Source organism: Cebus imitator, unplaced genomic scaffold (assembly GCF_001604975.1).
Source record: "Cebus imitator isolate Cc_AM_T3 unplaced genomic scaffold, Cebus_imitator-1.0 Scaffold568, whole genome shotgun sequence".
Lineage (NCBI taxonomy): Eukaryota > Metazoa > Chordata > Mammalia > Primates > Cebidae > Cebus > Cebus imitator.
In genome coordinates, this window is record NW_016107883.1 from 510,189 (window position 1) to 537,020 (window position 26,832).

Here is a 26,832-nt window from a genome sequence, read left to right on the forward strand (position 1 = left end):
GTTCAGGCAATTCTCCTGCCTCAGCCTCCTGAGTAGCTGGGATTACAGGCATGCGCCACCATGCCCAGCTAATTTTTTGTATTTTTAGTAGAGACAGGGTTTCACCATGTTGACCAGGATAGTCTCGATCTTTTGACCTCGTGATCCACCCGCCTTGGCCTCCCAAAGCACCATTGCTTCTTACGTCCTATTTCTTTTGCAGGTCTTCATTTTTCTTCACTGGAGTGCATCTTCTATTATTTATTTACTTTAGAAAGTGCCTGTGGCACACACATTTACACAAAGTAAAATGTTTGGCTTCTTTCAAGCCTGAAAATGTCTTTACTTTGTCCTCACAATGAATGATAGCTTTAGAATAAGGAAAATATATAATTACATGTTCAAAGTGATTTCCACTGAGAACTTTGAAGCTATTGTTTGTCTCTTGAGGGGTCCCTGGCAATCTTGGCATTTGTGCATTTCTTCAGGTTGGAGAGAGTTTTCTGTATTATTTTTTAGAAAATTTCCTCCCTTCCATTTTCATTATTCTCTCTTTCTAGCCTCTTATTTGATGGTTATTGCAATCCTCCCACCTTGGCCTTCCAAAGTGTTATGATTATAGGCATGGGCCACCATGCTCGGCTTTTTTTTTTTTAATGAAGGAAATATTCTTTGGCACCTCTCTGAAGTTATTAATTATTCAAAATTCCTGTTCTGTTTCTCTGTTAAATCTGATTCCCCAGGTACATGTTTTATTGTTGTTGAATGAATTGGGTATCTTTCTTTCATAATGTCAGTATTTATAGAACGTGGTGGAAAGACCTTCTAATAACTCACACTCAGATTCTCAAGTCATCTCGTGGATTTGCCCAAGTGGCAACTGATGAAAGGTGTTCACTTTAGCTGTGTCTGGGAAGAAGAGTGCAGCTTCTGGTCCCAACACGCCTCTTCCCGTCCACTCTTCTCTTTTCTGTTCTTGGTACCTCTTCCCACTGCTTCAAAATAGTAACCCATTGAACCTTCCTTTACAGGTTGCTTTGTTCGGTGCCATTAGGGAGGGATTAGCCGGTGGGTTCTTGAGAGGCAAAGCTAGGCTGAAGTATCATACCTGGTGGCAGGGGGCAGGGAAGCAGAGAGAAAGAAGAAGAAAGCCAGGAAATGTAGAAATCCCTTGACTGTGCCAAGGGTTGAGCCAAGAAAATATGATAAATCAGCCAAACCAAGGTGCAGATGTGGCTGAAAAGGGAAGACCCAGCCTTGGTGGAGAAGCAGCATGGACACAAGTGAGCGTGGTGGGTTGTAGAGCCAGTCTGTCCCAGGTGGTTCCCATGGAGGGTGTTGAATGCTCACAGCTGACCTTGCTCAGCCACTGGGAGACTATGGACACACTGGGTTGGCCTGAAAGTCTTGGTAGGATGGGCAACAACTTCCAGCTCTAGCCCTACTCCTGCAGGCTGAGTCTTAGAACCTCACTTGCTGGACTCCCAAGTCTTCCTTGTTCTGCTTTTCATAAGAAAAGCCTTGTGTCTTTTGCCTCCCTGTGACTTGGATAAGTGCAGGATAATCCAGGATTCACAGACTTTGTAAATGAAGAAAACTCCAGATCTTCCTCCAAGCCCAGCTTTGATATCTTTGCGGCTTGGAATTTCAGTCCTGTGTGTGACATAAACATCTTGTCTGCCAGACCTAAGAAATTCACCCACACTCCCTGGCTGCTGAGTTTTCTTTCCTGAGCCTATAGATGTCCTTTGTCATAACCTGACAAAAGAGACGCTCTGAGCCTGTCTGTTAGGTTTTCCAGTCTATGGGCTTGCTGCCCGTTACTGTCATCTGTCAATTCATGAAGCAGTCGTATGCATCTATCCTGTGGGCCGATTTTATTTAGACACTAATTCTTGTATTTGTTAAAAAAGAAAGAAGGCAAAGGCAGGAAGCAGCATACTCAGATCTCTCGGAAAATTCTCAGCTGCTCCACACGTCACAGTTGAAGGATGAGAAGCACAAATAACGCTGCGAGATAAATAAATGTATAATTGAAAGCACATGGAGTGGAATCATCAAGTTCCTCATCTCCCAGTGACTCCCAGTTTCTGATCTGTCTCCAGATACCAGAAATTGTAGAAATCAGCTGCATCTCCAATAACTACTACTCCGCATCTTTTGCCAGCAGACAATACCTCTGCCGTGGAGGAATAAAATACGTTCTTGTAGGTGAAGTGGTTTCTGCAAGTGAATAGGAACCAAATCTAAGAGGCCAACCTCCTGGCTCCAATTTTATGGGGCCATTGTGGAGTTCCTGGGAGAAGGGAAGGAGCTGTGGTCTGCTGAGGGGCCCCATGCTGTCCCCTTCCCTCCTGCAAGCATCCTTCTCTTCACTCTCCAGCCGTCTCTCACTTCATCCCATCTCCCTCCAGTGTCTCTCCCCACTTCCAGTTCTGCATCCCTCCTGACCACTCACTAACATGAGGGCTCCCCCAGGTCCCAGCTTCCCCGGGTCTCAGTTTCCTTGTCTGTAAAATGGGGATAATTAAGGTAGAGACTCTACAGAGAATCAGAGGCAGCTGTGAAGCTTCAATGCGTTCCAGCTGCAAAGCGCTTAGTGTTGTTAGTTTCTATGGTTCCCATTTAGGAAGATGCCTTCGCAGCCTCTCTCACTTCAGGAGCCTCAGGCTGCCTTCGGCCAGCATGGTGGATCTCAGTCGTGCCCCCAGGACACTGGTGAAGAGCAGCGTTGGCTTCGCTTCTCCCTCTTCATCCCTGCATCCACAACAGGCATTTCTGCCCGGCTTTGGAGTTCACAGTGTGTGTTCTTATTCATTCCCTGGGAATCTGTGTCATCCTCTTCATTTTAAGAGGAAATCAAGACCTGGAGGTGGAGGCACCAGGCTGGAACACAGCTCCCCTGGGAGCCGCTCTGGGCAGGGCTGCCCCGCCCTGGCGGTGCTGGGTCCCGGTGGGTGGCCGACAGCGGGAAGTACCTCCCACGTCCCCGTCGCCCGCGCGGGGACTGCCACTGCCCACCAGTGGGCAGCCCAGGCCAGACCCTCTGAAAGACCTCGCATTGTCTGTTTCCCAAGAAGCCGCAGTGCCACCTCGCGGCCGCCTTCAGAAGTGCATGCTGCGACCTGGCGAGAAGCCCCGCGGGGAGGTACCTCCGTCCAGCCCAACGGGCTGCCTGCCTGGCCGGCGAGGAAGAGCGCGTCCCTGCCGGGCCCACGCTGCTGAAAGTGGAAACGGGTTCTGCAGGATGCTTCGGCGTGCACCGAATTCGCTCAAGAATCCTCTACTTGCCAGGCTCTGTGCCCTGGGATGGGGGCGCAGAGAGAGGAACGTGGGGTCGTGGAGAGGAGTGCCCCTGGCCTTAGCTCTAAGAGGTGGAGGAATCGGAGAGGCAGAGGCCAACCAGAGGACCTCCGCCTGAGGCCAGCTGTCCTGAGTGCTGGGATCCGAGCAAAGGGCCGAGCGCAGCCGCGTACACAGAGGGGCCCATCTCCTGCCCCAGGGTTTCCTTTTGTCTGCCTGCTTGTTCCGATTGACAGGCATCTTGCATCTTGGGCGTGCAACTTCCCGGCCGCGCAAGTTGTTCAAGAAACCCAGAGGCAGGTGTTTCCCGGGGGCTCTAAGCCGACAGCTCTTAGAGTGAGACGTTGTTGTGAGCAACGTCTAGCTGCTCACAGGGCCCGAGTCTCCGCCCCACCCTGTGTAAGAACCCGAGGCCGCATGGCTGCTCAGGCCACCCCCAGCCAGACTCAGCCCTATTCTTACAGAGAGGTACCCTCTGGGGCCCGCCACCCTTCCCTCCGAGGACTTCTCTGAAAGCCTCTGGCTCCAATAAAAGAAGGCAGCAGGGTCCCAAACCCCTTTTTCCTGGCAGACTCTTGGCCCTTGGATGAATTTGCTGCCCCCTTCTCCCTGGAGTTGTATATTAAGGACTCTATGGAAGGGCAGGCATTTCCAAGTCAGAGAAAGCGAGGGTCCATCTGCACCCTTTCTCAGAACAAGCAGTGCCAGCCTGCCTTGCATTTATACAACTTAAGGAGATTCCAGAGATAATAAGGCAAGTCTGTTCCAAGGTGACTTAAGGTTTCCATTTGCAGACGAGGGAGCAGCTGGTATAATTCTAAGTTTCCGCCTGACAGGCACTTCCATTACCCTCAGAACCCCCATGCTTGGTTTCTGGAAAGATCAACTTCAGCAAGGAAGCGGGGCACGGGTGGGGGGCTGACTCTTCTTTCCCTTGACAGCCTCAGTCGGAGCCCTCGGCTGCCACCATGTGCCGCACAGGGAGAGTCTCCAGCGATGGACTGAATTCCAGTCTGATGGCCACACTAGGACCATGCAGAGACTTCCTTATGTGTGGAATATGGGGAAATGAACACAGCAATGTCTGCACTACACAGAAGTCTAGATTTCTCACCTAGGAAATGGTCCATTTCTGCCCGGGTCACAGAGGAAAAAAGATCTGGCTGGGTGCAGTGGCTCAGGCTTGCAATTCCAGTGGTTTGGGAGGCTGAGATAGAAGGATGGCTTGAGGCCAGGGGTTCTAGACCAGCCTAGGCAACATACTGAGACCTCATGTCTAGAAAAAAAAGAAAATCAGGCAGGTGCAGTGGCATGTACCTGTAGTTCCTACAGGAACTACATGGAAGGCTGAGGTGGGAGGATTGCTTCGGCCCAGGAGTTTGAGGCAGCAAAGACCTATGAGAGTGTGTGTGTATGTGTGTGTGTGTGTTTGTATGTGTGTGTGTGTGTATATATATATATATATATATATGAATATATATATATATATAAAATTTAAGCATCTTACATTGCATTTTTCTGTTACTTGCAATATTAATAGTAATATTTGAAAAATACGTATATGCATTTATTTGTATACACACGTGTGCACATATATCTATGTCTATATGTATAATAAAATTTCCCACAGTATGGGACAATAAGATAAAAAGGTTTTAAAAAATGAGAGGAAAAATAAGAAACCATGAAAATCAATCCATGTAGCTTCCTAGCTACACAGAAGGCTGAGGTGGTAAGATGGCTTGAGCCCAGGAGTTTGAGGCAGCTATGAACTATGATTGCATCACTGCACTCCAGCCTGGACAACAGAGTAAGATTCTATCTTGAACAAAAAGAAAGGAAAGGAAAGAAAAGAGATCCTACGTGGGAAGAGAAGTAACTTTTTGCTAACTTTAAAAAATCCTTATTTTCTAACCCCACAGTAGGTTGGTTCCAAAAGTAGCTGTGGTTTTGCAGCCCTCCTTGCGTCTGTGTTCTCAGCTTGTGACTGTGTGGTAACTCCCATAAAGATGCAGAATGTATTTCTCACCCCTTGGATCTAAGCTGGCCTGTGACTAATTGGTTCACAGAATGTAGCAGAAAATAGACAATTCATTGAAAGATAAGTTATACTTGTGATGGCAATGACAGCCCATCTGGAGTGGCCACTTTGAGGATGCTGGCTGCAGCAGGGAAGGTATGGCTGGGGCTGTGTGCTGTGCAGAGCCAGTGGGAGGCAGGCAAGAGCCCTGCCCCCTACCTAGTTGGCAGGGCAGGAGCCTGTGCTCCCCGGTGCAGCTGCAACAGCCCAGCAGTGGCTCCCGTCCCCAGTATCCCTGTGTTCTTGGGGCCCCAGGAGGCCTCCTGCCCTGGCAGGCTTGAAAGTACCTGTTCCCACTCCCTGGCCTCTCCCCACTCCTGGTGCCCGCTCCAGGGTGGAGCAAAGTTGTGGCCCAGTCAGATGTCACAACTTGGTCAGATGTGCACGTGCTAACGGCAGCACTGACATATCAACCCCCAGACACCTTGGTCCCCTCCAGACTTTGGGCACCAACAAGCATAGGAGGGGGGCTGAGGGGGACTTGGCACAGACTGTGGGCACCTCTTGCTGCAGACAGCCTGGGTGCCATGAACAGTATGTTAGTGGAAGACAAATTCCTGGGCAGGAAGGGGTGGATCCCCAGGGAAACCCCACCTTCAAGCCAAGGATGGCCTGATGCCTGCGAGCCAGGCTGCCAGATCTGGGTGAAGTCCGGCCCAGAGTGAGAAATTATGGTGCTTTTTCCAGGCCTGCCTGTGGCCACCTATGGACCAATCAGCATGCACTTCCTCCCTTCTGATCCCATAAAAATCCCAGCCTCAGCCAGCCTCAGAGACTCAGACCTGCCTGTGGAAAGGAGCTATCTACTGTGGGTCTCCTCTCTACTGAGAGCTGGACACTCACTGGGACAGCCTGCCTGCAGGAAGGAGCTGCCCACTTCGGGCTTCCTGAAAGCTGTTCTGTCACTCATAAAGCTCCTCTCTGCCTAGCTCACTCTCCGGTTGTCCATGTACCTCATTCTTCCTGGACACAGGACAAGATCTTGGGAACCACTGAATGGCAGGACTGAAAGATTTATAACACAAATAGGGCTGAAACACATGCTCCTACTCACCACATTGTGGGCAATAAGAAGGAGAGAAGAGCTGCTGCCCTTTGGGGAGCCCAGGTGTAAGGGCTCCCTAAGCCAGGCCTGTGATAATCTCTTTGGGGCTCTGCAGTTTCAGGCATCTCCAAACTTCTGAGTACCACAGAGTTCCCCTTGTACAGATTCAGGTTCCTGCAAAAGAAGCCACTTGCAGTAATCTGAACCAGCCACAGCCTTGCACAGAGCTGGTGCCTGGAGCTGTATGCCCCACCACAGCAGCCAGTGTGTCACAACCCAGCTGTATGCAGTGGCCAGACCCCACATGTGCTCACTCACGTGCCCCTCACCACTCCAAGCCTGGCTCACTCTTGGCAGGTGTGGGATCTGGGCTGGTGGTGTGAGCTGAGTGCAGCCTGCTGGGCTGAGGGTGTGGAATGAGTCCAGTAGGCTGAGCAAAACTTAGGCAAAGGTGTGGACAGCCACAAAGTTTTCCAGCTGGAAAAGGCTGCTGTGACGCTTTGAGGGGGCTCATCTGGGAAGGGTGAGTAAAAGCAGACTTTCTGCTTTTTGTCCTTTTATCAGAGTCCCTAAATTCCACAATATCCAAAATGAAAGAAAAACATGGAGCCTCTGTTGGCCAGTTAAAAGCAATTAGCATGGCTACCAGACTTAAGACGCAGTGGACCGGCTTGCTGGGGAGGACACTTCAATCTCCTGTCACCCTCGGATGTTGGCAATGTTCCAATTCAATTTCCCTTCACAGAGGTCTAGCCATTGCGTGGGATTGGAAGGAGGTCCTGGGGCAACGGAGCGTATCCAGCTGAGGCCACATCTCCATCCTATCCAAAGGCTCCTGGATTAAGTCCAGTTCCTAACTGCCCATTAGGGTGTGGGCACTAGGACCCCCAGTCTTACCTATCACACTTTCTTTCTTTCACAACTGCCCCAGCTGCCAGCCTGTTCTTTATATACAATGTTAAATGTGCTGCTGCAAACCACAGACAAAAATATTACAGGGTAGAATGAGCATTTGGCTTAGTCATCAGGAATGTAAATCTGAAGAAAGTTGTATCTGCCTATTCTTAGAAGCAAGGAAGATCTAACTGTTGAGAGTTTTCTTCCCCCTGTTGAGAGAACCCACATGCACAGGGCAAAAGGCTTTTTCCCCAGGCACCCTCCCCTCCTCTGCATTTATGTTGTTGTTTTTTTTTTCTCTTTCCTCCACCAAGTCAGGAGTCAATAAAGTCCTGCAAATACAGGGAGCATTTCTATTTATTTTTTCCTCTTGGGAGGCACCTTGTTAGGCCAAGTCCCTAGTTCCCAGAATTCCCTTTATCTCCCTTGTTTGAGGAGGACCTGGTCCCACAGCTTCACCTGTTTATGGTAGGGAAGCAACAGAGAGGCTGCTCTGCCAGTTGCTGGCTGCAATTTGGTGAGAGCCACCTGGGACTAATTTAATGGATCCATATACCCTCCTGAGACACCTTTTTGTCCCAAGCTTTGGTTTGAGGCCCTAGAAAGGAAAACTAGCTCTAAGGGACCCAGAGGCAGATGACAGCAAAAGTCTAGGGGCAGAGTGCAGGTGAGCATGACTAATTCCTGCCAATTAGGGCCTCCCACTTAACAAGTGAAGGTCATGGCATAGATGAGGTCTAGGGAACTGAGAGGCTACTGACAGTGGGAGGCTTAGGCAGCACGTAGGTGAGTGCATCCTGAATCACTGGGACCCTTTGACCATCAGACTCTGGAGAGAGAGAAAAAATGCTTTTTTCCTCCTCTGTCTCCTTTTTCAGATGGTAACCAGTCATCTTCAGCCTACACTCCTCTAGAGCGCATCCTGAATCAGTGGGACTCCTTTCATCTTGAGACTCTGTAGAAAAAGTGCCTCACATTCCTTTGCACAAAGGTGTGGCTATGTTCTCCAGGAAGGAGAAGCATGGCCTCAGGAAGGACACATTAATTTCAGTAACATTCTGCAACTGTACCTTTTCTGTAAATGTGAGGGCAAATGTCCAAAGCCCCTTATGTGTAGGCTTCCTTTGACTTGTAGGGTAATCTAGACCTTTGCCAACATTGCAGCTGGGCCCTGCCCTAGAGTCTTCCTGCAGCAGGGCTCTCTCCAGAGGGGCTGTGAATGTTTCCCCAGGGTGGGGCTAAGCCAGAGCCCAGAGGTTTGCCCCTTGGAGCACGGATCCTCCAGGTCACTCGCCCCCACCTCGGGCTGCAGTGAAGGATGCTCTGAGGGGAGGATGGCCAGCTCCTCCCCTGCAAGGATAGGAGCCCAGGGAAGGCATTCCTGCTCTGGAGACTGCCTCCCTCCCCCACATCAGAGCTAGCCCTCTCAGAAGCCAGGCCAAGCTGACCACTCCATCTTTGATCTCTGCCAGGGAGTCCAGAGTCCCAGTAGAAGACTGTCTAAAATAATATAAATAAAAATAGAAGGATAAAGGGGACATTTTTCTTGTTTTGTTTCCTTTCTTTTTCAGTTCTTGCAAACTCTGAGTTCTGCTCAGGCTAATAGAAAAGTCATCTTTATGCTGCCTGAAGTAATTGTCTCATGTTCCCTTTTCCTTCTTAGAGATCTTCTAGACAGCATCAACTAGATCGCAGCCACCAGGCCCCTGCTCACTTCAACAGCATTCATTTCTCATCACCTCTGCTCATTTTTGGATCCTCCAGCATTTCCCCCAAATGCATAAGCCTTCCCCTTGCTTCTGTGGTTCAGCTGGGCCGCCTCCCTCTGATACCCTCTTCCAGTGCTTATCATCTGGGCCAACGGTTCTTCAGTTCCGGCTCTAGTATTATTCCTCTCTATAGAACTACTTGCCAATTTGCATTCCTTATTTTTGACATCTCTCCTCGAAGGGCTCTGATCTCCTGAAGATACGTGCTATCTTTCCTGTGCTTATTCTCTAACACTTAGCACAGATTGAGGTGTTAAGGAAGTGCTTGTGGAGTCAAGACATGAAATAGGCTACGTGGGCCAGGGAAAGAGGAGTGGCAGGAGGCAGTCCCTGAACATCATGATCTGCACTCCACTTCCTGGATTTGCAGCTCCCTGGATGAGCAGAGTAGGAAGAAGAGGAATTTGAGATCTCAGCCTGTCACATGAAGACAAGAGGAGAAGCAAATTACAGTAATATATGTTCTGGTAAGTTGTGAATCACTCGTTCATTCATTCAGTAAAACTATATTGCGTGCCTCCTATTAGCCAGGCACTGTGGTAAGCTCTGGGGCTACAGCTGTGGCCCAGAGTGATGAGGCCCTTTTCTCAGGGAACTCATGTTCCAGTTGAGGTGATGGAGGCAGGGGTAGGGCAGGCAACAAGCAAGGAAACCAGAAATTATAAGAGGTTGTTGAAAATAGTACATGTGTCATGAATGGACTAGAACATGTGTGAAATGATGGAAATTAGGGGCTACTTCATTTTGGGTACACAGCACAAGGTACTTTAAGGAGGTAACGTTTAAGCCAATAGTTGGCAACAAAGAGCCAGACTTGCTGGAGCAGGTGTTAGTCCATTGGGATTGTTATAACAAAGTGCCATAGATGGGGTGTCTTATGAACAACAGAATTTTATCTCTCAGAGTTCTGGATGCTGGAAGTCTGAGATCAGGGTGTCAGCATGTTGCTTCTGATGAGGGTCCGCTTGCCAATTTCAGCTGAAGGTCTTACTGTGTTCTCACATGGTGGAGAGTGAGCTAGCTCTCTGGCCTCTTCTTAGTGATACTAATTACTGGTACTATTCCCACTCTCAAAGACCCACCCTCATGACCTATTTACCTCCTAAAAGTCTTAACTTTCAAATACCATTACATTAGGATGACAGTTTCAACATATGAAATCTGGGTGATACAAACATTCAGTCCATTGTAGGAGACAGCATCCTAGACCGATAAAGCTAAAGATGTAAAGACCCTAAGTCAGGAATGGTTTTGATGCATCTGAGGCACAGGGAGAAAGCCCGCGTAGCTGAAGCAGAGTGAACCCGAGGGACACTTTGTTAGGGGATGACAGCCTAGAGATAGGCAGGAACTGGCTTACACCTGCTGGTCCTGTGCTTGGGTGTCTCTCTTTCTTGGGGTTTTACTCACCCACTGTGGTGAAGGGGGCTGTAAGTCACTGCAGGCAAGTTCAGCTCCGAGTTCTCCCACCCACCCACCAAAATGGACAGAGGATTTCTGTTCTTGAGGTTTCAGGGTCTCTTTGTTAGAGGCGGCTCCGGAATTCTATGTTAGAAGGGAACTGATGAGTAGCAACCTAGGAAACTCATCTTAAAGGTGCATTGCAATAGCAAACGCAATATATTTATTTAGTTTGTGTGATCTAAACTTTTTTAAAAATATCAATCTTTCATATTCACACTTCCCATAAAAAATGAAGAATGTATATTTTAAGGTGGTTTAAAGGGGCTGTTGGGGATTATTAGGAGTAAACGACATTGCACAGAGGCCATCTCCGAGCGGCATCACCAAGACTGTGTGATGTCTGGACGCGCGCACAACCTGGAGATAAAGAGGCTCGCGCTTGGTAAGCGCCCTTTTGCGAAGGGCAGGTGACAGGACACCTACACGGTGGGCGGCCGGACAGCCCAGTTCGCATGCGCGGGGCGGTGCCGGGGCGGGGTCGGAGTTGGGGGCGGGGGCGGGGGCGGGGCGAGCAGCGGCCTCGCGGATTCGTGCGGGTGTGGATCGTGGGCAGCAAGAGCAGCGTTCGCCACACCTCAGCCCCGGTCCCGGCACCGCCGCCTTCTGCGTTTCGGTTTGTGAGCGGGCCCGGCCCGGCCGGGAGCGAGAGCGAAACCCTGGAGCAGTCGCCACGGCCGCCGCCTCAGGCGCCGAAGTCGTCAAAGTCGCCGAAGTCGCCGGGTCCGGGAAAGGCAGGCGATGCCCCCAACCGCCGACCGGGCCACGTCCGCGGCGCGCGCGTGGCGTCGCCGCCTGAGCGCCGCGCTCGCCTGGCGTCCCCCGGGCCCAGCAGCTCTTCCGAGGCCCGCGAGGAGCTGCGCCGCCGCCTTCTGGGCCTCATCGAGCGCGGCGGGGTGGTGATCTTCAGCAAGAGCTACTGTCCCCACAGCACGCGGGTAGGCGCGTCCCGACCCGCCAAACGGACGCCACCCTGGGCAGGGAGGGTCCGGGCCGGGGCGCCCGCGGGTCTCGGGCTGGGGCGATGGTGTCGGTCGCCCGTCCTTTCCTCTCCCCGGGCTTCCACTGAGGTGGGCTTGTGAGAGTTTATCGAAATAGAAACACTCCTAATTGCGTGACCTAGACCCGGGTTAGGACCCTATGCCGAGCCTCGGTTCCGCCGTCTTGTGAAACGAAGGTACGGGAAGATCGTGAGGATGACTGAGCTTATTTCAGCTTCATTATTGCACACTACCTTAACTTTTTGGGGCGGGCTAGGAATCCGGCATTATTTCTAAGGACAGATGTATTCTGAATTTAAAAATACTTCACTTAGAAACGAGCCTTTGGGTGACAACCTACGTGTAAGGTAGGGACCTTTAACCTTTAAGAATTTACTTCATTTTATAGAAAGTTTAAATAATGATATGTGGAAGACCGTATGCGAAAGCATAAACTATTGGGTTGAGTTCATGAAATTATAGGCTGTTTTTCAAATATATTTGAAGTTTATGTGTATAGTTTCTTAAAACATGTATATTACGCAAATACATTTTTAAGAAAAAGTGACACTAATTACTGTAGAAGCTTCCTTGGCTGTCTTCTCTCTCCCTCAGGATTAACCATTATGCAAATTTTCTCTCTTTTTTTTACATTTTAACCAAATACATATACATTATTAATCAACATTTGGTTCATTTTAGCCTGTTTTGGGACTTGATATAAATAGAACCATACATACATATGTATTCTTCTGCAGTTTTCTTCCTCAACAGTTATGTTTCAGAGATTCATGCATTTTAGTATCTGTAGCTGGGATTCATTAATTTTCATTGCTGACTATTCCCTGTAATGAATCATATCATAGTTTATCATTCTGCTGTTTCTAGTGTTTTGCTCTGAAAAAACAGTACAGCTATATGCTTATTCTTGCACATAACTCCCAGTGCACTTATAAAAGACTTACTCTAGGATCGATATCTTGAAGCTGAGTTACTGGGTCATAAAGGATGCGTGATTTCTATCTTAGCAAGGTAATGTTCGACTGATTTTCCAAGTGGTTATACCAATTTACTCTCCTCCTAGTTTATAACAGTTCATCTTGCTCTACATCCTTGCTAACAGTTGATATTTTTAATTTTTGCCATTCTGGCAATTTTGAAATGGTATCCCATTATGGTTTAATTTTGCATTTCCCAGATGAAGTCCAGTATGTTCGTGGGTCGTTTGAGGTTCCTTTTCTATGAAATTATATAGTGTGCTTTTCGCTTTTTTCAGGCCTTTTGACTATTTTCCTATGTTGTGGTTTTTAGTTGTTTGTCCTGGCTTGTAGGTGTTCTTTATATATTTAGGATGCTTATCCTTTGGTTATATATACAGTAAGTGCTCACTCAACATTGTTAAGAGGTTCTTAGAAACCAACCTTAAGCCAAATGACATGTAATAAAATCAGTTTTATTGTAGGCTAATTGATAGAAATAAGAGTTAAGTTTCTATGGCATATTTCTGGTCACACACAAAAAAATTACCAAACTTTTAAATAAAGACCCAAAACACGTCTAATATTAAACATTGAAATAAATGTGAGCTATGCATACATTTAAGAGAGAGTAATAACAGCGGGGAAGAAAATTATTTACCCAATTTCTGGTGAATCAGGAGAGGTAGGTTTCTGACGGTCGTAGGTGAAATCAAGAGTATTTGCAAAGCAGAATGTTAAGGGCCACCTCATGCAACTGGGCAGTTCAAAAACAAAATTGCAAATATGGAGCGTGCACTGTTGAATGTTTTCCCACTACATTCGTTATTGTTTGCCTCTGTATGATTATTGTCTACTTTATGAAGTTTTGTTTGGCAATAATTCGTATTGGCTTATTCATTCCTTTTCCAACCCACTTACTCCATTTCAGGATTGCCACTGGCCAGAGCCTACCTTGACAGCTTAGGGTTCTAGGTGGGAGCCAAACCTGGCTAGGACACCATCCCGTTGCAGGTGCACTCACACACACACCCCCATACTCTCTGCAGCTGGGAAAATGTAGAGACACCAATTTGCCTAACGTGCACATCTTTAGGATATGGGAGGAAACTGGAGTACCTGGAGAAAACATGAAAAGAATGTGCAAACTCTACTTGACAGTGGCCCTGGCTGGGAATAGTTTTTTTAATCATTGTTGTAGTAGAATAATGTTACTTGAGGACCTGGCTGCTGTAGAAAATCTGTCAAATTTAGCTTCCTTTTTCCCTCTTTTTGTGGAATTGATACGGTTTGGATCTGGGTCCGCATCCAAATCTCATCCCCAGTGTAATCCCCAATGCTGGAGGTGAGGCCTGGTAGGAGGTGATTGGATCATGGGAGTGGATTTCTCATGAATGGTTTAGTATCATCCTATTGGTACTGTCCTCATGATAGTGAGTTCTTGTGAGATCTCATCATTTAAAAGTGTATAGCATCTCCCTACCTCACTCTGTTGCTCCTGCTCTTGCCATGTGAATTATTGGCTCCCCTTTGCGTTTTGCCATCATTGTAAATTTTCTGAGGCCTCCCAGAAGCCAAGGAGATGCCAGCATCCTGCTTCCTGTAGAGTCCACAGAATCGTAAGCCAATTCAGCCTCTTTTCTTTATACATTACCCAGTCTGATATTTCTTTATGACAATAGAAGAACAGACTAATGCAAGGATCTTTTGGTTAACTGAAGTTGGTAAGTTTAATGTATTTGCTTCTATCATTCTTTTCCTTTTATGGTTGCTTTTGGTTTCTTATTTAGGAAATCTGTTTCAATTCAGAGGTCATAAATATATTCTCCTGTTTTAGCTCCTAAAAATGGAATAGTGTACTTTTCATACCCACCTTCTTGAAGTATACCTGGAATTGATATTGGTAATATGAGTGGGGATCCGGTTTGTTTTCTTCTTTGTGACTTATCAGGTGTTCCTGTTTCAATTATTGAAGACTCCATTCTTTCCACACTAGTTTGTATGCTCACTCATCATTAATCAGGTTCTCATGTGTGTGTTGGTCTATTTCTGGGGTCTGTTTTCTATCTATATTTTTTAAGAGTTGTCCTTTGTAGTTTGCAGAAACAAAAAAGAGATCAGATCTGTGTCTGTCTACTGCTGTGTTACTAGGGAATAGACAATAGTGCCAGGCACATAATATGTGTCGAATGATCTTAAATCATTTTAGTCAAATCTTTGCTGATACAGAACATGTTAGGATAAATGATCCTCTATCCTGTGTGTATCAGCATTTTCAGTAATGTGGCCATGACTTTGAGTCTCATTACGTATTTGGACAGCCCTAATTATTGGAATGTTTTTAAGTGAAGCAAAATCTGCCTACCTGAAATGTTTCTTCATTCTTGGAGGTGAGCATTACTCCAGTGGGCAGAATTAAGAACCTTGCTTCTGCTTGGAGGGCAGATCTGCCAGTACTTTCACTAAGTGTTTTTCTTGCTTGGCCGAGCAATCTGCTTTCTTACATGTCTGTCTTTATGTGTGGCCACTCACTAACTTGATTGTACAGTTTTTTTTTTTTTTTTTTAGCCCGTGATCTTCTTAAATGTATCCCCCAAAAGTAGACACCATATTCCACATGTCCTTATCCTTGCAGAGTAAAGGAGAGAGATCTGTTTCTTGATTGGGCTGCTAATGGCATTCAACAAGTATTATTGGGTGCTTAGTGTTGCAGAGACACAAAAATGAATAAACCTTTGTTTTTCCTCCCACAAACTCATAGTCTAATTGAGCTGTAGTCAACCAGCTCACATGTGTAGAGAAAAGTGCATAAGAAAAATAAGAGTTGTGGGAATAAGAGGTAAAACAGTGGCTTCTGTGGAGGATCAGAACAGTCTAAGAAAATGACTGGTCTTTGAGGGGTAAGTTAGAGTCTGTAGGTAAGAAAGAGTATCTAATTAGGAAATTAGTATCAGCAAAGATAGATTATGATAAAAGGAAAATAGTATGGGTGAGCACAAGGTATATGAAAGAAATCAGGAGGATTCATTGGAAAATGGCTGGAAGTTTAGTTTCAAAGGTGATTTAAGGAGGTCTTTTTTTTGAGATGGGGTCTTGCTCTGTTGCCCAGGCTGGAGTACAGCAGCTTGATCTTGGCTCACTGCAACTTCTGCCTCCTGGCCTCAAGTGATCCATCCACATAAGCCTTCCAAATGACTACGGGCTCATGCCACCACACTTGGCTAATTTTTGTATTTTTTATAGAGACAGTGTTTCACCATGTTGCCCAGGCTGGTCTTGAACTCCTGCGCTCAAGTGATCTGCCTGCCTGACCTCCCAAAGAGCTGGGATTACAGGCATGAGCCACTACGCCTGGCCAAGGAGGTCTTAAAATGCTTGTGAATGAGTGTGGACTTGATGTGGCAAAGAAAAGTCATCTCATAGTTGTGAGCAGGGTGATTTGAAATTTTTCCGTGTTCCCTGCTCACACTTCCATTCCGGAAATGGAACCTCTGGATCTTACCTTGAGGGCTGAGGGCACTGAAGGCTTTTAAGTAATGTGGTGAAAAGTGCTTTTAAATGACCACTTTGGATGTAATTTTCAGAAGTGGGGAGGACAAAGCTGGTACAGAAATAATTTGTAGGATATTATTGAGAATTTCCAGTAGTCAGTGTTGATGGCTCAGGTTAATATAGCAACTATGGAGAACTAGATAGATGAACCAGTTCAAGAGAGAATTGTGAAAACTTTGTAATGACAGTGGATGGCTGGGGAGTTCACGTGGGATAGGAAGATGTTGCATGAGAGGGAGGCATGAAAATGATTCCCAGTTAGAGCTTTGCAGTTGCTAAGGTGCAGATTCTGCTGCAGGTCCTGATTTTGTATGTCTGGTAAGCTCCTGGCCTTTGTGTTCCTCTTTCCTCTGTTTGAGTAAGTAGCAAGGCTGTAGTTGCTCTTATTTAATCAACTGGAGATGGTGCTATAAGTTAAATTGTCACTTGTCTGTTTCCCCTACTAGAGGGTAGAGATTGCATGTTGTTCCTTGTTCTCTTGAGTACTTAGAAATGTAGATGACCCATTCAAAGTGTTTGACAGATAAAAATTTGTTTAATGATTTAATGACTGTTGAAAGGAAACACAGGAAGAGGAAATGGTACATGGAAGGAGAAGAGTAGCATTGTGGGTATGTTGCCTGTGAGATGTCTGTGGAACACACAGGTGGAAAATAGATACTGCCTATCTTGAATTCAAAAAAGAGATTTGGTCGAAAGTTGTAGACTTGAAAGTCATAAGGAGACAGTAAAAAGGAGGCAAAGGGTGGCCTGAGATTATTCTGGGAAAATGTGTAGAGGAAAGGAAAATTTTTTTAAAAAATGAAAACCACCCATTGACTAGAACTCCTGTTCCTCCAGAACGTTTATTTTTGACATCTCTCATTACTGTGTTCATATTTCACAGCTGTTGCATCTTTTGTGAGAGTGAAACTTAGCTTAATTTTTGTTTCAGGTGAAAGAACTCTTTTCTTCCTTGGGAGCTGAATGTTATGTCTTGGAACTTGATCAAGTTGGTAAGTAGACCAGTTACTATACAGTGTTATTTATGATAAATGCCAACAAGATTGACTTCTTTCCATTTACTTTGTTCAATTCAAATTATTCTTGTCTCCGGGTTAGATGAGGCATTTTTGTCTACATTCAGCCATGCAGAAAATGAACGCTTATGTGGCAGATAAGTTGGTGTAGGTTTTTTATTTATATATTTTCCATATTTGAGGGATGGGAGTAGGGGGAAGATATATAAGCTGCTCCCTTTGAAGTACTTGAGGCATTTCAGCTGTATCTGCCAGCTCTCTAGCAGAATAGATTAAGCTGTAGCAAATGAAAAGAATCCACTCCCATTTCCTGGCTGTGTCATCCACCAGGGAGAGGATATGAAGTTTTTAGCTTTATACTTTTGAATTCTTGGCATTCATATATCTAATGTTAGTTGAGCACTTTACACATAAGGAGTTTTTCAGGGGTGAGGGCATGGTGATGGACAGAAAAAGTTTGATTTCTGCCTTCATAGAACCTCAGTGACTCATTTTAACCAAGTTGCCTTAATGAATGAAATGCCCTTGAATCTTGGAGACTTTCTAAAGTGTATACCAATAAGGTAGTCTTAGTAGTCATGGACCAGTTTTATTTTTAGGGGTGGAAGAGAAATTTTGGACTATGATCATAAACATTTTAAAATGTAATTGTAAGAAGTATTTTCTGAGTTATTGTTACAGCAGATTTTATCTTGATATTTGCTCGTTAAAGAGGGCTCTTATCTGTTTGTCTTGGCATAGTCACTGAATAATATATCAAAATCTAATTTTGAAGGGTTTATCTTAAATGAATTAGTAGATCTTTATTTTTGAAGATTTTCTTGGCAAGCATGGATGTTTTCCCCTCGAGTTATTTCATAAAGTTATATAACACACTGACCTATTATGGTATGTACATGTGAACATTTGAATGTTGTAACACTTTAGTTAACTCACAAAGATTTGGAACTCATTTCAGTGTTTTTACATATAGTTTTTTCTTCTTTAGATGATGGGGCCAAGATTCAAGAAGTGCTGTTAGAAATCACTAATCAGAAAACCGTGCCCAATATTTTTGTGAATAAAGTGCATGTAGGTGGATGTGACCAAACTTTCCAGGTAATAATAGTATTGTATATTCTTCAGTGCTGTTTGTTCACGTTTTTAAAAAGCATCTAAAGAGGAGAAAATGGTTTTTGGCAGTCCACTCATCTTTTGGAAATTGTAAAATGAAGCATATAGGACAATTATCAGATAACATTGATTGCATTAAGGGAAATTAGCTTTTCCAGAAGCTAGGATTTTTGTGTGAGGACACCAGGAAAAACAGGTGGGCCACCCAGAGGACATCCCAGGTCTTTTTCTCCTGATGGAGAGAGAGAACATTTTACTCATTGCCCAGTAAAAAAGAGGTCAACTCTGACATTTTTGTCTGGGGCAGTTAGAATTCCTGTTAAGGCTGCTAACCCTAGGGTGCTTTGCAAAGGCCTATGGCTTTTGATTTTTTGATTCCTAGAATGCTATAAATGAACAGGAGTTGTTAGGTAAGCAGTGATAGATAAAAATTGATGTTAATTAAATAAGGTCCTTATATTATAATTAGTTATTTACTTTTATTAAAATTTTACTCTGTCATATCCTTTGTATATGTATACAATATAAGTAATCAGTGATTGATTAAAAAATTATATTTGAGGCTTTAATTAAGAATTATATTTTTGTGGGAATAAAGGTGGTCTACATTGTGTGTTAATCTATGATCAGCATCCTTATGCTGTAACAATCTGCTTTATTAATCCTAGAATCTATAACCCAGTTTACATAGTGGTAAGTCCTGTAATTATGGCCCCTGAACACCGCCAATCTTAACCTGGAAAATGATGTCCAAGAATGAATCTGTAGATACAGAGATAGGAGTTCTATTATTTTAAGATAGAGAGATATTTCTTGGATGGCAGATCCTGATGAGCTGGATTTCCCTAAGGGCACCTGAAAGTAAGGAGGCCAGAGGAGCCCTTTTTAGAATGTCCCCAAAACCTTTTTGGGCATGGGGACACATGCATCTGGTGAGTCTGCATAGTTATGAAGCATCTGTTGTGTGTCACAGGAAGGGCTAGTTTGATCATGGTGTTTGTCTAAACCCAAGATAATGGAAGCGAACAACTGACTTGGCATAAAGAAAACTGTTACTAAATCATAGATCGAACCTCTAACCTCACCTAAACTACTTCTGATCACAAGGAGGGACAAGTGAGCAAGAGGATACGCCCCAGGGCCAGCATCATGACTTGCTGAAAGGAAATGCGAGGTGTTGGTGTTGTATAGAAGGCTCACCAGTAGTTGAGCTACTTTTGTAGTTACAAAAGTTAGATTGATTTATGAAAAGCCATGACAAAATATGCTGATAATACATAAAAATTTTTTCAAAATGAAGACTAGCATAGATGAGCAAGGATCTTGAAAAATGATACTTGGTGTTCCACTGCACTTAACTATAACATTTTGATGATTAGACCAAGAAAATGTCCTCATCTTGCATAGCTCCAGAGCCACAACCTTCTAAGTTATTTGGCACATGCCTAGCTGTCAGGTGATAGGTCAGAAGGGACAAAAACGTACCAGGTATTGATCGACTTACGACCTATGCAACTTACGACCATTCGACTTTATAACCACAATCGCTAGCCACGACTGCTCCGCTGCAGATTTTTGGAAACACTACAACATTTTGATGTGTGTCAAGAATATCACTACCACCTGGGAGGCTGTGACGACAAAGTGCATGAATGGCATCTGGAAAAATTGTGTTAAGCGCTATGTTAATGATTTTGACGGATTTGACAGTGAACATGAACTTGAAACGATTCGGGAAAAAATAGTAAAACTCGCTAAAGACCTTTCTTTGGAGTGTGAAATGGAAGATGTCGAAGAGTTGCTAGACAAAGAATCCGGAGAACTTACAAATGAAGAGCTAATCGAACTGGAAGAAGAAAGAGTGGCGGAAGAAGAAAGAAGAGAAGCAGAGAAAGAAGAGGAGGAGCCAGAAAGAAAGTTCACCACTAAGGGACTATCAGACAGTTTATCTTTACTGAATAAACTTCTTATACATTTCGAAGCAATGGACCCAAACATCGAACGATTTGCAAGGATTGAACGGATGGTGCACGATGTGTTTCGTCCGTGAAATTTATGAAGAAAAAAAGAAACGCAATTCAGACAAAGCTCACCATGTTTATGAAAAAACCAACTCCGGTAACCCCAACTGCTGCTTCAGATGACGACATCAACGATCCTCAGCCAAGCACCAGCAGCCAATAAAATGTTTCGTACATGTTTATATATTTTGATATGTTTTGCAATTGGGAAAATGTTACCTGTGGTATTTTTTACACCTGTATTTTGTATTTTTGTATGCACTTGTATTTTTTAATTTTGTATGTTTTGCAAATATTAAACCAGTTGTACTGGTAATGCAGTGTTTTACTCAAACCTGATGAATGTAAAAATAAGAAACAAAATGGTGTAGAGATGATACAAATGGCATAAAATGAACAAAGAAAATTATGATATATAACAATAATGAAAGAAAATTATGATAAAATATGACTTAAAGATTTTTATAACATCATTTCACAGTACTGTACATATAGCCTACCCAACTTACAACCAAATCGTGTTACGACCAGTCTGTCGGAACCAATCGTGGTCTTAAGTCGAGCACTAGCTGTATACACTTTGGTATAACTTCTAACTAGTTAGACCTTATTTTTAAATAGCATCCAGATAAATTTACACTTCCAACTTAGATAAATTATAGATTGTTCCTAAGATTTTTATAAAAGAAATCCATACCAATTGAACATAGGGTACACATAAACAGCTGTAAAACTTTAAATTCTGCGGTGTTCTTTCTCCTATAATTAAACCATAGGCATATCAGAGTGGTTTGTTGCAGAAGCTCCTTCATGAGGATTCAGCATATGATTATGACCTGATCGTCATCGGTGGTGGTTCTGGTGGCCTTTCGTGTGCAAAGGTATGAACATAGAAATGAAATTCATAGATAATCTTCCTGGTGATTGCCATAGACATTTCTTCTATACTTAAAAAAGAAGAAACAACTAATGTTACAGTTTAAGCTTCTATTGTAATAGCTGGTGCAATTCAGGTAAAAGAGTGTGTGTCACACAAAAACAGTCTTTTAGAGAAGACAAAAATTGAGGGAGTGTCAGAAAAGTGACAAGATCTTTAGATGTAAATTTTGTTGTTGTTCATTTGTAGGAAGCTGCCATTTTGGGAAAGAAAGTTATGGTGCTAGACTTTGTTGTCCCGTCACCTCAGGGCACATCTTGGGGTAAGCTGTTTTTCTCTGTTGCTCCTCTATGCTCTTTACATATGTTGTTTGCTTTATGTAATCTCATTTAATCCTCACAACAATCTAAAGAGGTATAACTCACCTGTTTCTTGGATAACAAAACAGGCAAGGCTAGGCCAGACCCAGGGGCTCATGCCTGTAATCCCAGTACTTTGTGGGGCTCAGGAGTTCCAGACTAGCCTGGATAATATAGCGAGACCTTGTCTCTATTTAAAAAAATAAAAAATAAAAAAAATTTTTTTAAATGAACTGAGTCTTAGGTTATAGTTAACAAGTGGTGACGTTGGAAAGATAATGTAAACATAACTAAGGAAGATTTTGCAAAAAGAAAAAAAAATTCCGTGACCCCAGTATTTCAGCACTTCTGCCATAGTATTTTTTTGCATGCATGTCATGTAGTTAAGGTCACAGTGTATAAACTGTGTTGTGGTCACATAGGTTTGCAAGAAACACTTTTCTTTGTTTCTGTGTCAGTTTCACAATTGACTGTATTAGCAGCACACTTTTCTTTGTTTCTGTGTCAGTTTCACAATTGACTGTGTTAGCAGACTGTATTATAAGCACAGTAGCTGATGGAGTGAGTGTATGTAATCTTTACAGTTTAGCTTAACAAGGAGACCAATGACCAGCCCTATGACTCTGCTGTCTCATATAGACTAGAGTGCTCACCTTTCCATGTTGTTTTTCCACAGTGAAAAGAGCACATGGATTTTGTGCTGGATGTTTCCATTTATTCTTTAAATGCAGTCCCCCTCTGCATCTACCCTGCTCTATGCCCTACAAGACTTATCTGTTGGCAACTGTGCCCTCTGGCTTCTGTGATAGCTTGGCCACTTTGGGACTATGGGAAGAGGGCAGAGAGATAGTGGAGTTGGGATTTTACTCCCCTGGCTCCTTCCCTGCTGGGTCCCTGCATCTTCCTGTGGAAGATGCCATCCCCTCCATTAGATGGCCGGCTCCTGCTGGTTGGTGGCACTCAGTCTCCTTGCCCCTTCACATGGGGCTGCCAGTGGTCACCCTGTGTCACTAGTTTAGGGAACTATTCTATCCCTCTTTGCGCTTCCTGCTTACACCTTTGTGATAATTTCTCTGTTAATCCTTCAGTTACCCAACTTGAGTGTGTCTTCTCTTTTCTGCCAGAACCAGTCTGATAAATTATGAAAATCAATTTTTAAAATTCAAACTTACTCAGAAAGTTATAGCCTAGAATTTTACATACAATAGCTAACCTACCTTGATTTTTCTCATAATATTCTTGTGATGTGTGTACACTTGTTTTTTGTCCCTCACCCTGTCCTCCTCCCTCTTTTTCTCCTCCCCTTCTCCCTTTCTTATCCAGAAATCATCCTACTTATCTGGCATGCCAGAAGACACTGCAGTCAGAAAGAATCTGAGACTGCCCTGCAAAGGGGCATTCTGTTTTGCACGATCCATGTTGTGGTGTTTAGCACTCAGAGTAAATGTGTCCAGGCAGCTTGCAGTTGACAACATGGCTCAGAGGAGTCGGAGTTATGGAGAGTACAAGGCTGGGAGCTGAGTTTCTCACCCTTTCTCACCCTTGGTGTAGTACATATCTAGTTAATCTCAGATCTTTCTGATCACTGTGGATCAGACTCAAGTGAAAGTTTTAGGCTCTGTGCCCAGAAAACTTCTCACATGCATGTCTGTATTTTTAGGCGTCCTTGGGTCTCCACGGTTGTGAAACTATGGTCAGAAAATTTGGGGTAATCCCTTATGTCTTATTTTGGGGTGAGGTGTCGTCCCCCCACCACTGAGCTTGTAATTTCCACATGTTTTAATATAATATGTCTGCAGATGTGTGAAACTAGACAAACACAGAAGAAGCATTAAAACTTATTTTCTTTCTCAGGTCTTGGTGGCACTTGTGTAAATGTAGGTTGTGTTCCTAAGAAATTGATGCATCAGGCTGCCCTTTTGGGGCAGGCATTACATGACTCAAGGAAGTTTGGCTGGGAGTATAATCAACAAGGTGAGTAATGTATATAAAGTATAGATTGAGAGAAAAGAAAAAAATGAGTTTTTTAGATAAAGACTTGCTATTCATATTTTTATAGTTGAGTTCATAATTCATTTAATGAACATTCATTAGGAAGCCTCTGTGTCAGCCAGGCATAGAGGATGCAAAGAGGGTCCCGCTCTTATGGGCCTCACCACGTAGAGAGGGAATTGTCTCAGCTGCAGCAATTCCATACTCTTAGCAGAATGCAAAAGATTAAATAATTGCTATTTTCAAATTTCTTTCAAGTCTAAGGAAAATAGAATAGCAAGGGTTATTATTTGAATTTTATCTGTTACATTTTTTTCTCAGTGGTTATATATATCTTTGGTTAATGAAAGGTGGAAAAGAAATTCATCCAGTAAACATGTATTAGCCAGGCTCTGAGGATACAGATGTGAGGAAGCAGAGCTGCCTGTAAATAGCACGTAGTCTAGTGGGAGAGAGAGAGACAAGGAAATTCATTCAGTGCAGCCAAATTAGCTGTGCTGCTTAGAGTATTGGCTCCATGTAGCCTTGAGGGTGGTGGAGAAGTGCCAGGGAAAGCTCTTCAGACAAGGTGACCCTTGAGCTGCATCTGGAAGGTCACAGAGGAGTAGGACCTTTAACACAGGAAGCAGCTTGATGAACACTATGGAGATGTGAGGAAACATGATGTTTTGGGGGGTTAGGAGCAGCTGGAGTAAAGAGTAGATGAAGGGAGTTGAAGCAGGAGAGGAGGATGAGCCATGGGCTGTGATTCTGGGTCCTTCTGTCAAGCTAAGTAGCAAGCGGAGAGAAGCTCCCTAAAGAAAATGATGCTTATTTCTGAATTGGGCACTGCAGCTAGAATATGTGTGCCATAGTAAACCATGTGTGTGTTCAGGGATGTTAAGGAAGACAAGGGTTTCCTAAGCAAAAATGAGGATGATAGGATTGAAATGATTACCCTTGGCTACAAGGAGCAATAACTAGGGTGACTCAAGTCCAAGGTGGATAGGCAGTTGCTGGGCAGATGTCCTGGAAGATGTATTTTTATGTAAGGTTGTGATGGCCTTTGGGCAATTTTGTGGTTTTTGCAGTGTTTGTGATGTGATGATTATGTTATCAGGCATACAACCCAGAAAACCTTTTCTTCATGGCCTTCCCCAGCTCTGTTTGTCAGAGAGTTCTTTTTTTTTTTTTTTTTTTTTTTAAGCACAAGTTACTCCGTTTTGATTCCGACAACTTTTACACCTTTGATGGCACTGAAGAACTTAGAAAAGAGAGGATAGGATAGGGAAGGGGGGGGGGCAAGAAATGACAGAGGCCTGAGCAAAGACTGAAGTCAGGTTGGAGGGCAATTGAAGGTGTAGAATTGACCAGACGTTGGATGTAGACTTGGTAGTATATCAGAATGTCTTGTGGAGTTTAAGAAAAATTACAAACCACTTGTCTCTTTTTGCAGATATTTTGATCTGGTAGATGTGGGCAGTGAATGTGCACATTTAAAGGATCATATATGATCCTGGTTCTGACCATAGCCAGGTGATTATGACAGGCCGTCCAGGTCATGGTAGGAGATGGAGTGAGGGAGAGGAAAGAATACAGGAAGAGAGACTGGGGGAAATGGAATACCATTCATTGAGATAGAAAACACAGGCAGCTTTGATTTATTGGTAGGGAGGGGTTGAGTTCAGGATAATGGGTTGATGCTGGACACATTTCTTCAGTCAGCTCAATGGAGAGGTTTAGGTCAAGCTAGGATTAGCTGGGCATGGTGGTGCATGCCTATAGTCCCAACTGCTCAGGAGGCTGAGGCAGGAGGATTGCTAGGATCTGGGAGGTCGAGGCTGCAGTGAGCTGAGATTGTGCCACAGCACTCTAGCCTCAGCAACAGAGTGAGACCCTGTCTCTTAAAATATCTATGTGGGTGTGTGTGTATGTATAGGTATATATACATGTATTGTGTATGTGTATGTATATGTGGTGTGCTGATATATACACATATATATATTCACATGTATAATTGAAAATTTAACAAAAAATGAAAATAACTTGAAATAAATTCCACCAGGAATGTATGGGATATATAAGGAAAGAATATAAAGGTATAACAATAAATTTACTATGGTTTTAGATAGGGTGTCTCAATATTGTGAAGACATTATCTCAAAAATTATTTGAAAATTTTATATAAGTCTGGTAAGAGCTCCATGAGACATTTTTTTCTTTTTGGAGATTGGCTAATTATTTTAAAATTTGTATTGAAAAATACACATGTGAAAATAGCTAGGCAACGTTTGAGAAGGTATAGAGGGCGACCTTTCTCAGTACTTAAAAATGTTGTACTGTTGCAGGACTAAACATATCAGTGAAACAGTAGAGCAGGTGGTTTCAAGGTGCAAGTTCATAGATTTGGCATATCAGAAACTCCAGGAGGAGCCTTTTAGCTGTATAGGTTCCAGGGTCCCACTCCTGATTTTATAGTTTTTGGCAGGTCCTAGGATTTGTATAGGTCAACATGATTCCCATTATGACATATTTGAGAGCTTCTAATCTAGAATGCCTTTTGCAACAAGAACAAGAAACAAAAGGACACATGAACTGTGAATTGAACTGACAGGATTCTTAGGCTAAGTAGTTTAAGAGTTGGAAGAAAAGCTTTTCTGGGGGATGGGGAAGAAATATCTTTAGGATGTGAGGGTGTGTACCATTGTGGCAATGTGGTCTCTGCTGAGACAGGTTTGAGAATCATCATAACCTACATCACAGGGAGTGGGAGGATGGGGTAATGTGCTAACAAGAACGACTATTTCGGGTTGCAAAATTTTAGGAGACTGTGGTACACTGGCATCATAGAAAGGGTCATGTGTGTTGACATTGGCTAAGCCTCTCTGTGTACTGACTGTCTCCTCTACTCTTCCTATTTTATATTACAAAGAATGCGCAAAAAGCAAGAATTTTGAAAAGAAGAAAACTGGGGAAAAGTCCATGGAGGAGAGAATGGGGAAACTGACCCTCATATTGCAATGCCCACGTCGACATAAGGCAGGAGGCTCACTTCTCCTTGGCAGCATCTCCTAGAATCCTTTCCCACTCCATGGGACCTACCTTACTTTGTCCCTTGGATGGGAAGAAGGCCTCAAGTCAGTGAGCTTAGTACACTCTCCTCAACAGACTGACATGGTTCCATTCCCATTTGGTTCACAGCACAGTGGTTTCATGACAGTGAATATCTTACATGTCTTTACAACAAACACAGCTCATGTTCACCACTGCCAACCTTCAATATTATGGTGTTTACCCATTCCTTTGGAAGGTGGGGCAGGACTCGGCTGTTGGAATTCTGTGGCATCTCTGTATCTTCTAGGTGGGATTTACTGCATAGTGTTCATCTTACCTACAGATGCCAGATCCTGAAGGTCACCCTGTGTAGCT

General features: G+C 44.0%; 1 protein-coding gene across 1 annotated transcript in view; it reads left to right on the plus strand.

Moving 5' to 3' along the window:
• TXNRD3 (thioredoxin reductase 3) overlaps window positions 1-26,832 on the plus strand; it is a 68,217-nt gene that overhangs the window by 16,147 nt on the left and 25,238 nt on the right. Inside the window, exons 3-12 of the mRNA XM_037734034.1 lie at window positions 2,085-2,186; window positions 3,057-3,310; window positions 10,819-10,919; window positions 11,042-11,201; window positions 11,241-11,472; window positions 16,978-17,038; window positions 18,051-18,160; window positions 20,973-21,077; window positions 21,323-21,395; window positions 23,287-23,406. Coding sequence (XP_037589962.1) covers window positions 2,085-2,186; window positions 3,057-3,310; window positions 10,819-10,919; window positions 11,042-11,201; window positions 11,241-11,472; window positions 16,978-17,038; window positions 18,051-18,160; window positions 20,973-21,077; window positions 21,323-21,395; window positions 23,287-23,406 — 1,318 coding nt within the window. The remainder of the gene's footprint in view (window positions 1-2,084; window positions 2,187-3,056; window positions 3,311-10,818; window positions 10,920-11,041; window positions 11,202-11,240; window positions 11,473-16,977; window positions 17,039-18,050; window positions 18,161-20,972; window positions 21,078-21,322; window positions 21,396-23,286; window positions 23,407-26,832) is intronic.